Source organism: Diabrotica virgifera, chromosome 5 (genome assembly GCF_917563875.1).
Source record: "Diabrotica virgifera virgifera chromosome 5, PGI_DIABVI_V3a".
NCBI lineage: Eukaryota > Metazoa > Arthropoda > Insecta > Coleoptera > Chrysomelidae > Diabrotica > Diabrotica virgifera.
In genome coordinates this window covers 248,954,817-248,968,062 of record NC_065447.1, presented here as the reverse complement: position 1 = coordinate 248,968,062, position 13,246 = coordinate 248,954,817, and the positions used below count along the sequence as shown (strand labels likewise).

The 13,246-nt window shown below is 32.0% G+C and overlaps 2 protein-coding genes across 3 annotated transcripts in view; both read right to left on the bottom strand.

Annotated features, from left to right (window-relative positions):
* Positions 1-13,246, bottom strand: part of LOC126884789 (dynein regulatory complex subunit 2) — a 73,116-nt gene that overhangs the window by 45,910 nt on the left and 13,960 nt on the right. Inside the window, exon 1 of one of the 2 annotated variants that reach the window (XM_050651021.1) lies at positions 8,813-9,007. The exons of the other annotated variant lie outside the window; for it this stretch is intronic. The gene's annotated coding sequence lies outside the window, so the exon portion shown is untranslated. Of the gene's footprint in view, positions 1-8,812; positions 9,008-13,246 lie in introns of those variants that run through there. 2 annotated transcript variants of the gene reach the window in all.
* On the bottom strand, positions 6,180-6,874 carry LOC126884800 (nuclear protein 1). Its single transcript, XM_050651039.1, has one exon. The coding sequence runs from the start codon at positions 6,568-6,570 to the stop codon at positions 6,370-6,372; it is 201 nt and encodes a 66-aa protein (XP_050506996.1). The 5' UTR covers positions 6,571-6,874; the 3' UTR covers positions 6,180-6,369.

Below are 13,246 nucleotides of genomic sequence, written 5' to 3'. Positions count from 1 at the left end.
TTGTCTTTCCTTTCTTTATTTTATTTATTATGTCCGTTTCATCTAATCCTGTATTTGGTAAAATTACCGTCAAGTATTTACATTCATTTGTTTGTTTTATTAAGTTGTTATTTACCTTCAGGTTTCCTGCGGTGTTTCCAATGACCATTTTATCACAATTATTAATTTCCAAACCCCAGCTTCCAAATTATTGTTCCAGCTTTTCTATCATTATAGATGATGCCGTCTTGGTCTTCTGCTAAAATTATTTGTGGATATAGTTGTCGTCAATTTTTACTCCCATCCGTCCATGTCTCTTGTGCCAATTTTTTGCTGTTTAATCTACAGAAAATTTAAATAAGGCCAGTGGTAGGCAGCATCCTTGTCGAAGAATTTAATCGACATAAAATGGTCCTGAGTAATTTTGTCCGACTTTTATTTTGCATTCATTTATCATTCTCTTTGCCTTATCCCTATGCGGGGTTGGCTTCCCTAATTGCATATCTCCACACAATTCTATCTTGGGTCATATCAATGTTAATCCCCTTTACCAACATGTCCTGTCTTATCGTCTCCCCCCAGGTCTTTTATTTTGCATTCATTGTCTTCATAAAATGATTTCACGACATTTATGTAGGTGTTATATATCTAATCAGCCCTAAACATCCATCCTTGGATATAGGCCTCCTCTTCCTTTTTCCATGCCTCTCTATCTTGGGCAATTTGCATCAATTTTGACCCAGTGTGTTTCTTCAGGTCATCTGACCATTGCATATGTGGCCTTCCCCTTTTTCGTTTGTGGTTCCACGGTCTCCAATGTATAATCATCTTAGTCCATCTTTCATCCTTCTGCCGTAGGGTGTGTCCGGCGAACTTCCATTTAAGCTTTGCTACTTGGGTAGAGACATCTTTCACTTTTATTTTGTTACGGTTCCATTCGTTTCTTTTCCTGTCTGATAGTTTAATGTTCAGCATTTGTCTTTCCATGGCTCTTTCTGTCTTTGCTATTTTTTTTTCGTATTCTCTTTTGTAAACGTTCATGTCTGAGAGCCATATATTAAAACAGGGAGTATATATTGATTGAAGACTCTTGTTTTTAGGTATTGCGGGTATTTTCTGTTCTTTTCCGACAGTTTTCCGAATGATGCCCAGGCCAATCTTATTCTTCTCTTTATTTCTTCAGTCTGATTTTCTTTATTTAATCTAGTGATTTGTTTTATCTACTCCATGATTTTCCATTGCTTTCCAAAGGTTGTTGACGGGGATACTACCAAAGGCCTTTCAAAGGTTCACGAATACAATGTGCAATTTAACGTTAAGTGCTATTGTTTTTTCTATAATCTATTTTATAGAGGTTCTTATAATGATTATTGGGGTCTTCTTTGTTTCCCTTTTTAATGGAGATAAAGTAGCCCATTTCTGAAATAATAAGGATACGATATGATAATAATCATAATCAGCAAGAACAAGGGTATGAGATTAGATGGAAATGTACGTATATATTTCAAGGCATAAAGGCATTCAGTCATAAAACGTTTCAAAATATTTTCAGGCCATAAAAATGACAAGAACTTTCTCCAATATAATAAAAATTATACTGAAATGGTGGGCATCTTCTGAGATCAACTACTCTGGAAGCAAACTGAGTCTTCTTTCGGATTTCCGAATGAGGACTATTTCAGGAATTTAGAAATTTCAGGAATTCAGGAATTTAGAAATATTGGAAGAAATCACGATCCTCAGTAATGGGGAAACGACAAGAGAGAGGTATTTCAGGAGGAACGCCATTGCAGGCTACAAAAATTAGGATAGGATCTTGGAGGTAAGAGTGTGGAGTCAGTAGATGCGCTTATCAGAAGGAGAGTACAAACTTGCATTCAAGAGATTAGTTGGAAAGGACAAATAAATGGCGAAGGGACTAGGTGAAGGATACAAATTCTGGTGTATAGGGAAAAATAACATCAAGAATAGCCCTTTCAGGGCTGAATTTTTTTTGAGTGAAAATGAAGTTTCCCTTTGAATAAATACGATATACGGTATCTAAAAAAGGTGTAAAAAATGCAGAAAAAAAAATTCATTGTTTGAATCTGTCACAAATGACATGTCACGTTCGTGCGCTCTGGGCTTATGTTCTATGAATGCAGGATCGTAAGTGTATGAAAAAATTCATTTTTATTAAACATAAAACACCATTAGGGCCAAATAAAAATTATTTTTATAATTGTCTAATATGCTATTACATATTAACTAAAATAGAACAAACATTTTTTGCTGAAATGCCATGTATTTCCATAGCCTCTTTGCTGAAGAAGAGCTCGTTGAAGGAACAGGTTCTTCATCCAATACAGGTTCTTCATCTAATACAGTTTCTTCAATATCCTTGTCATTGGTGTTATTTTTAAACATTTGAACGTCAAAAGTAACATCATTTTCGCCATCTAAATCTTCGATTTCGGACTAGTAACCATCATTTTACACCTCTAGATCCAAATCGTGCGTGAGAGGCACACCTGTAATAATTAGAAAAACTACTTTTATCATTAAAATATAGAAAAATTAATAAAAAGTCAAACCAATAAATATTTAGTATTTTAATTTCCTGCATTGAAAATTGAATGTGTGACAGAAACTCACTATCGTGCTATTCAAACATTAAGGGACAAGATCTCTACAAACAAACCAATAATTTCTTAAATCTTGTTTATTATCTTGAAGTTGAAGCTTTATCTATACCACAACCCCGTTACAATAGCATAAACACTTATAAAAAAAACAAGATATCTTTTACTTACCTTTACCGGTGTATTCTCCTCGGGCAGGACTTGGTGAAAGTGAAAGAAAAGCTTCCTATGATCAATTAGGGGACATGCTGAGTGATATTCCGTCAGAGGAGAAAGTCATAATAAGAGGTGATTCTAATGGATATGATGATATCAAGAAATACGTAGAGGACTATTTTTTGGAACTAGAAAAGAATCTGCAAATGATATGCTTGAATTAGCAACAGCATTAGATTTGAAGATTGTCAACACGTTCTTTCCAGAGAGAGAAACTCATCTTTTTATATACAAACGTGGACAAAATTATTTCCAAATAGACTTATGACAAGAAAAGAAGATATAGGTATAATACATGAATGTAAGGACTGCAAGGTAACAGTTAGTGAGACAGTAAGCCAACAACCTAAGTTTCTTTTGCTGGACATCGAAGTAAAAAGAAACAGAACCAAAATATTGAAGAAAGTTTAGGGCAAAAATAGTAGAAAAAATGTTTTGGAACTTGAAAGTAAGAAGTCCTACTATAATTTAGAAGAAGATGGCCAGTACCAGTACAGATACTGCTATTGAAATACTTGGAAAAACGCCAGGAAAGAAGTTTGAGAGTAAAAAGACCTTGTGGAGGTCAAACGAAGGTCAAGAAAAAATAAAAGAGAAGAGATAATGATAATTGCATAAATAATGACAAGAACAGGTCAAACGTAGATCTTCAAAACCATACGGTCGTCAAAAAGAAATCGAAAGTAGCAGCAGCAAATCGGGCAAAGAAAGCAAAAGATTTTTTTACTTCACAAAAAGGATATAAAAACGAGATGGAAAAGTAGGTACATTGACAGTTTATTAAATGAAAAATTTGACAGAAAACCAGATGAAATTTTTTACTTCATAACCTACCTACTTCCCACATAACAATTTCATGTTCTTAGTAGATTCATAGAACATACTTTTCAGAAAAAGTATATACTTAGAATATGCGTAATTACCATTGTGAATGTGCAGAGCATATACTGAGTATATACTACATTACAGTACTTAAACGTTCTATGTATATACTTAGAATGTACTACCGCACTTCTTTTCAGTATATACCAAGAACATACTTTTTAGAAGATTCTAAGGAGGTGCTATAAACCTTCTATTTATATACTTAGAATGTACTATCGCACATATTTTTAATATATGGGAAGAATATTCCAAGGAAGTGCTATATACCTTCTAGTTACATACTTAGAATGTACTAGGGCACATATTTTTAGTATATGGGAAGAATATTCCAAGGAAGTGCTATATACCTTCTATATATATACTTAGAATGTACTATCGCACATATTTTTAGTATATGGGAAGAATATTCCAAGGAAGTGCTATATACCTTCTAGTTACATACTTAGAATGTACTAGGGCACATATTTTTAGTATATGGGAAGAATATTCTAAGGAAGTGCTATATACCTTCTATATATATACTTAGAATGTACTATCGCACATATTTTTAGTATATGGGAAGAATATTCCAAGGATGTGCTATATTTCTCAGAAGTATGTTTTCAACATCACCCAATCTCATCCTAGGTTCTACTAATATATTATATTTACATATTCTAATTGCATATGAGAATGTATAGTTATTACATTCTACAATATTACGTAAAAAGTAAGTATAAAATATATAAACTTTAGTTAGTTATATAGGTACCTATGTATAATAAATATTATATGGGTAAGTAGCCTATATTATAAAATATAAGTAATATATTTAGTTATTATGTGCCAAATATATAATATAATATGTATGTAAATTACTAAAATTTATAGGTATCTATATACATTATACATACTTTTACTTACTAGGTATTTAGGAAATATTGAAGTACCAATATGAATTTATTATTTTCAAGCTGCTTTTTATGTTCTTAAAATGTTTTAGTCCTTGTAGCTAGAAATACAGTCGCTTCTTCCTCACAGCGTAGACATAAATGCCTTAACTGTACTGGAAACTATTTTCATATTTTGCCTTTTTGTTACTACCCCCTTCCCTTGTGCAGGTATAAAATATGCAATGCAAGGGTCAGAATAACAATGAATGGCCGTTTCCGGATTCCCGAAAATTATAGGTAAAAATATTTTTATGGTATAAACTCAAATCAAAATGGTGTATTCATTTCAATTGAAAACGAAACGAGAATTTCTCATTTTTCTTCAATAGAATTAAGTTTTAAACTTTTTTACCATACAATTAAAACGGTTTAAAAAAATGATGAATTAGATAGTTCAGTAGTACCTACCAAAATACCTAAATTTTATTAATTATTCTTAACGCGAAGTTGATAATCCATAGGCTAACATTATTCTTCTTCCTATAGGTACATACAGTATATTCTTTTTAAGATATTTTAAAAGTATATACAAGTATGTGTTAAGCATATACTTTTGCATATACTTACGCATATATTAAGAATATTCGATTAAGGTATATTCTAAGAATAAACTTTTACGAACATTCCGAGATACTACGTACACGAATGTGCTCAGTATATTCGGTGCAAGAATATTCTTCGAAGCACATGCAAAGAACATGAAATTTAGAATGTTTTTTATGGTACATGCTATGCTTGTACTACGCATATACTAAAAAGGATATACTTCGACGAATGTTGGCAGGATATGCTTAGAACATGATGCGAACATCATTGTTATGTGGGTTACAACAACTTGTTGGTTTATATTTTCCTATAATTTTTAAAATTACCCTTTTGAAAACGATTTCAAAACGATGTCAAACATTAGTTAAAAATGTAATTTTTTTGTGGTTTAATCAACAAGCATATTTATACTTTTAAGACTTTTTATGCTTATTATTTGTAAAAAAATTGTAAAAGTACATAAACTGAAATTGTAAATTATTGTAAAAATATTCATAAAATGAAAGTATTGTCATTATTATTTAATCAAAAAATAATAAAAATATTGGCAGAGTTACTGGCATACAGAAGCACCTGTAAATACAAAAAAAAACTGTTTAAAAACACAAACTGAAACAGTTCATTTGAAGGCAATTAATATTTAATTATAGGTAATCATTATGTCATTTCTTTCCAATTGCACAGTATTTTGATGTAAAAATAGAAAAATAAATGCGAGATTATTAAAAATTGACGGTTTCAACAATAACAAGATTTTATTGACATTTCACCAATAATATCTTGTTATACCCACTCATTTAGCTAATAAACAGATTATAACTGATAAACATGAAAAAACATTAATAATTAATCTAAAGGTTAGCAAAAATCCTTGACGCTTAACGATAATGTCGTCTTTGTTTGAAAATATTAATTACCTTGAAAACCAGTTCGAGGCAGTTTATTTATAGCAGTTGACAACCATTTTGTGTGTAGGTCGAAAAAAAAACAAACCAATCAATAGATTTCATTACAATTTATTGAAAAAAGTAAAAGAAAACCTTTTTAAATACCTTAACAATCTATCAATCACATATAAAAAGAGTTTTTATTGTCTCATAGAGAGAGTTTTTTTATTCTACAATGTTATTTTCGAATCCGCAATCGATTTTACCCAGAAATAAGTCCAATTGATTATTTTTTCGGCACTGTCACACTGCTGATTTCTTCTTGTTGGCTTCTGAGTTCATGAATTTGGTGGCGATTTTTCTAGAATGTCCAGAGGGGTCGAAATGGTTGGTGTGTTCACTAGCTTCTTTCTTGCTCCTTTGTTTGCCGCTATGGCTGCTTGGCATATGCTTCTCATGTTCAAAATTATAGTGTTCGTACTCATCGAAGTGTTGTTCGGACATTTTGTTAGAAACTTCACAAACTGACTTGTTTTCACGACAATTTACTTGAAAATACTAAATCAAGAACGCTGTTAATACTACTGTGATTCTATTATCCGTGGTTATTTATATTTTCCAATCAGCTGACGTCAGGTTAACGAACCAACCACATAGGCGGAGAAGTAGAAGGCGAAGGCTGGAACTGTCAATGTTGTTTTTTTTTAAAAACATAGTCGCTTCAACCTCTGAGCTTATTAGTGACATATACAGGGTGGCCTGTATATTAGGGTGGTTCGAAAAAAAAATTTATTTTAGATCGCTATAGTGCGCAAAAGTTGCCATTGGTATAGACTTGAAAAAAACACTAATTATTATTTTTTATTAATTTATCTTCCGGTCGCGCAATGCCATCGAAGTTGGCAAAAATTGTGAAAATCCTTAATTTTTCATATTTTTTTAAACAGGCCAGATGGTTTTAATTACGTTCCTATACTAAAAGTATGTAAAACTATGTAGGTATGTTAACTACTAAAAGTATGTAAAATCAATATAAAGGCACTTATTATACATTAATTTGTTTAATATCTTCCGGTCGCGCAACATAATACAAAATGAATAAAATTAGTAGTTTTTGCAAAATTTCAAAGTTTGACTGTTTGGTACAATTTAATCATACGACGTTCACGCCCGGTTCCACCAACGTGATCTAAGTAAAATCTTAGGTAAGTTTTGCTTAGTCAAAAAAATTTTTTAGTAAAAATTTGCGTTCCACCATACAAGTTTTTACTTAACTTAGCCAAGAAAAAACTTAAATTATCAGAGATACCAACTTTGCCAAATTGTCAAAAGTTCTTAACCTTTTGACTCGTTTTTAATGAAAAAAAAAAACACCAAAAAAGAAGAAAATTTGTGCCATTTTTGACATTAATGTCATTAGACATTAGAAAATGTCATTTCAATATTTATTGTAAATTGTTATTAGGTATATGATTCTTGTCATGTTCTTGTGTATTTTTCGAAATTATTTGCCCATTTAAAATTAATCTAGTTGAGAATTACTAATTAGTTTAGCATTAATTTAGTTGCTAGTTTTAAAATATAATTGATGTATGTAATATTTTTGATTTGTCAGAGTATAGAAATGGTTTATAAGAATATGAAAAAATTAAAAAAAGAGTAAACTTTTCTGATCAAAAAACGGGGAATAGGTTTCCTTGGTGTCCAAATACAAGGACATCATTGAAAATAAAAAAACCAATGGTGTGTATACCAAAGATAAAGAGACTACACTACACTATATTATATACTATAAACTATGATATACTACTTTATACCATGATACTCTTTATACTATATATTACGGTAGAATTTACAAAAAATAGGAATATATAAATCAAAATAGATCGCAAAAATGCGAGTTATCCTAACGTAATATCAACAGAAGAAATTTAACCTCACTTATTTGTCAATATATGACAGAAGATGAATTTCAATGCATGCGTCAAGTTAAAATTTTTACTTAAGTCGTCATAATAGGTGACTTAAGCTTAAGCAAAAATATTTGTTCTTAAGTAAATATTTTTCGTTGTTGGAACGAAACTCAACGGGACTTAAGTAAAAATTGTTTCTTAAGATCAAATTTTCACTTAAGTCACGTTGGTGGAACTGGGCGTTAGAGATGCCTATAATTTAATTCAATTACAATAATATATTTAAAATCCAAGCATATAAGATAAATTTTAATATTCCAGTAGAATTCGGTCGTGCAGCTTCGTCAAAAACGGCAGACTAACGAACTGCCATTTCACCACCTTTTCCAACACTTAGATGAAAATACAACAGGCCCAATAGGATATTCCGGATCAATTGGAAAGGCCCTACCTGATTGTGAAAGACTACCACTTATTGATTTTAATCCTATTGATTGTGAGATTCCAAAAGTTGACAAGCGTATTCTTAGCAAGCAACAATAATTGTACTTGCTTGAGATATCAGAAGTCATCAAGTCAGGACATTGTTCAGACGACTTTGTAGTGGGTACGTGATCCTAGCCCAACGTCACATTCAAGATGGCTTACTACTGCAAACCGAGTTTTGCGTTTCTACATCAGCGTGTCCAACCCTTCTGAAAATCTGAGAGAGATTGTCACATTCATTCTCAAATGTTATAATTTGCCTATGTGATTTGCCACAAAAATAAACCACAAATTCACAGATAAGCCTAGACATGATTACAAAATCATTGAATCTTCAAGGTACTTACCAGAAGAGCTTCTTTTTGATCCCGTTTTACAACGGAATGCTTACTTTGCCCATCCCGAAAATTTACTTTTGGCTATGGTAACTGATGAAAGAAACCATATCCGAGAGCTAAGCTTTAGGCGTATCACGAAGGAAAAGCAAGCAATATCTGAAAGTGACTCTATCAGAATCTTTAAACTACCAAACTTAAACTTTGAATATGTACATGAAACACCAGTACCTACACTGACTCCCCTCCACTGATAAGAATATTGACTAATGAAGAGATAATCCACTGATAAGAATATTGACTAATGAAGAGATAAAACAGTATGTGAGCAATGACTTCAAGTTATGAGTATAGATACTTTCCCATGCCATACACAGACAGTTGAAAGATGCGTTAAGCTAGTGACCGAAGCTTCAAGTAAAGTGTATGGACACAGTTCCAGAGACGGCTATATTAGAACCACATTATTGCACCGCTCAGCGATGCCAGCTTTGACATTGGGCCAGGATCACGTACTACAAAGTCTTCTGAACAATGTCCTAACTTGACGAATTCTCATATCTCAAGCAAGTACAACCGGTCCTTGCTATGAATACGCTTTGCAACTTTTTGAATCTCACAATCGATAAGATTAAAATCAACAACAACTGGTAGTCTTTCACAATCAGGTAGGGTCTTTCCAATCGGTCCGGATATCCTATTGTGCCTGTTGTATTTCCATCTAAGTGTTGGAAAAGGTGTGGCGGAATGGCAGTTCGTTGTAATGGAGAAGACAAATACTCCATTGTAGAGGTCTTCCCACATGCATCTCTATTTGTGGCTGCGCGCGCTTCGCTGCCATTCGTCACTTTCGCCTCGCCTCTCGGTAGTCTGCTATTTTTGAAGAAGCTGCGCGACCGAATTCCATTTGAATATCAAAATTTATCTTATATATTTGGATTTTAAATATATTATTGTAATTGAATTAAACTATAGCATCTCTAAAAGTCGTATGATTAAATTGTACTAAACAGTCAAACTTTGAAATTTTGCAAAAACTACTAATTTTACTCATTTTGTAATGTGTCTCGAGACCGTAAGATATGAAACAAATGTATAATAAAAGCATTTATATTGATTTTACATACTTTTAGTAGTTAATTCATGGTATAGGAACGCAATTAAAACCATCTGGCCTGTTTAAAAAAATATGAAAAATTAAGGTTTTTCACAATTTTTGCTAACTTCAATGGCATTGCGCGACCGGAAGACAAATTAATAAAAAAATAATAATTAGTACTTTTTTAAGTCTATTCGCAAAATTAAATTCCAACAGAAGGCGCTCAAAATTTCAAAGATGGACGACAACGCTAGGAAAACAATTCATTTTGTCATTTGAATTCACAGTTCTAAAACGTTAAATTAAAATCATTTACAGGAGTGTTTTGCCAAAGTAACCACTAAGTTTTGCAACTAAGATATCTTATAACTTAAAGACGACTCAAAATTATGTTTAATCTGTATGCATTCAATAAAATTTTATGCTAACTACTGATTTGATTTTACCTTTTTTTCATAAAAAAATCTGTCCCCCGATAATCACACAGCGTTCTAAAAATTATTAATCTATCTTAGGATTTCTAATTTTGTTTTTAATTTAATTAATAGGTGCACTACAGCTTATTTTACACCGACAGATAACAATTTTTAATTAAATAAAAGCTGGAAACTTGGAAACTAAGTAGGTGAATTTATTTTATAATAATTGTGTTCTGGAAATTACGAAGTGGTCGGGATATTTTTCATAATAATGTACATTCTATGTACAGAATATATACTACATTTTATTCATTTATTTAATTTTGCAGTCGCTTAAACATTAAAAAATACTACGTTTACTACAAACGTTAAATTAACAAAATGTGTGATTTGGCATTGGTTAATTTAGGTCTTTACGTAGAGTATAATAGGAATGAATACTGAGGAACACTGCAATAGTTTTTTTAAGTCGAAATTATTGTTAATTACAACATAAACTGACCGCAAATATGTACACAAGTTAATGGCAAAGTCAATGTTTTCCTTGAGTTGATGCTTTTCAAATTTGCCACCAGGCGTCGCCCACTTTGCGGTTCCTCGCCATTACCAATGGCAAATTTTGCGCACTATAGCGATCTGAAATAAAAAAAAAAGTTTTTTTCGAACCACCCTACTGTATATGTCACTAATTTTAATTAAAAAAAAATGTATACCACAATTATGTTTGAGAGTTATTTATTAATTAGGTATTTATTTATCTAAAACAGTGCTTTTCAATCTAAGACTTACTCGGGGGGTGGCCGACTGAAAGAAAAATTAAAACACAATTTTAGTGGGAAGGATGTGCTTGTTTTTTTTTCAAAAGTTTATCAAATTGTGGCACTATTTTTGAAAGGTTCCTAATCAAATCATTTTCTAATTGAAGTCTATTTCTCTTTTTAGTTTTAATGCCTACTATTGAAGAAAATGTCAGTTCACACAAGTATGAAGTTGCGAAATGCACTAATAATAATTTAAAAGCTTCCCTTGCCACTGTGGATATTAGTGTTTTATTTTTATCCAAAATACGTCGACACTTTGCGAATAAAATTCTATTGTAAGCATGTCATCAGCAGCTAAATCTAGAAGACATTCTTTCATTTTTTTGTTGACATCAGTCAGATCTATTGATTTGCCCAAAAAAAAAGAGTTTAGAATCCATCTACGCCTATTGTCAGCTTCAGAGTCCAACTCTGGAAAGTATGTCAAAAGTTGCTCTTGTAAATTATGCAATAGGGTAAATACACCAGTTGTTGGCCATGTGCTAGTTATTGGCCTACTAATATGTTTTGATTAGAATTAGGAAAATTTTGGTATTTTGTTAATTCTAACTACTCTTTTTAAGTTTGGAAACTTGTCTCCTAGAGTATTACACATCTAGTTTCAAGGTAACCATTACATTTTGGTCAGTATGCTATGTTGAACGAGACACTGTTCTGTGCCGCTAGTGTGCAACCGAAATTTTGTTATTTACCTAGAAAAACCTGCGTTGGTCGGTAAGTACTATATACTGCAATTCACTTTCTATTTTATCTTTCTTTCATAACGAATATAACGTTATTTATTCAAATAACGTAAATTTTAAGGTGGCCAACTACTAATGCATGAAATTATCAATGTATCAGTTATTGGCCTCGATGGCCAATAACTGAAACATTAGATTTTGTAAGAATCTAGTGATTGACATATGTTAATAACTAGTGTTTTATGTGTGGCCAATAACTAATTATTATAAATTGTTTTAGAAAATATGCGAAAACGATCTAAAACTGAAAACAATTATAAAAAAAGTATTCCGAAGACTATGTTAAAAAAGCGTTAGAGTTAATTAAAAATGGTATGAGTGAGCGAGAAGCCTTAAGAATTTTTAATATTCGCAGAGACACCATAAGTTACCGGAAAAGTGAAAAATTTCATAACAAGATAACGCATGGACCAGATCCATTTCTTTCGAAGGATGAAGAGGAACAACTGAAACGCTGAATTTTTCATTGTCAAAATAGAGGATTTCCTGTTCGTGTTGACGATATTAAGGACTCCGTTAAATCATTTTTAGAGAGTAACCCTAGAGGTAATCCATTTGTTGAAAATAGACCAGGTAGAACATGGCTATCAGCATTTCTAAAGCGCAATCCCAACATTTCGCTAAGGACTTCAGAGGAAGTGACTTTAGCAAGTTCAAACATTAATCAAATAGATATTACCAAATGGTTTGACGACATAAAATCTTAACTAGATAAAAAAAGAATTTCAGACGTTCTTCAAGACCCAACAAGAATCTTCAATGGTGACAAGACATGTTTTTATTTATGTCCCAAAAATAAAAAGTTTTGGCTATGAAGGGTTCCAGAAACGTCTATGAAATTGAATATAACCCAAAGGCTAACTTAACAGTTATGTTCACATTTTCTGCAATAGGCAATATTTTACCTCCTATGATAATTTATCCCCATAAAAGATTGCCAAATGATATATTAAGTGCTGTGCCAAATTCGTGGGGTATTGGTTTAACAGAAAATGGATGGATGGACAACAAAAACTTCTATGAATATATTGGAAATATATTTAACCCTTATTTAGATCGAAATAATATTACACGTCTGGTGATACTTTTTGTTTATGGGCATAAAACCCATTTAACTGTACAAGTCACCTTTGTACAGATTTGAAAACTATTTTAGTAGGTGGCTTTATATCCTAATGCCACGAGATTAATGAAACCAGCGGATGTGACTGCATTTAAGCCTCTGCAAAAAACATTTTGGAACAAATCTGTGCTTCAGTTTAGGAGAGACAGCCTCCAAAAAGTGTTAACGAAAGTATAGCTTGCCCCTGTTTTAAATCCAGATGTTATGAGAAGTGGGTTTAGGGCATGCGGTATATTTCCTT

Bases quoted from the DNA above. Each gene is read 5' to 3' on its own strand.
- LOC126884800 (XM_050651039.1), bottom strand. From the start codon at position 6,570: ATGTCCGAACAACACTTCGATGAGTACGAACACTATAATTTTGAACAT.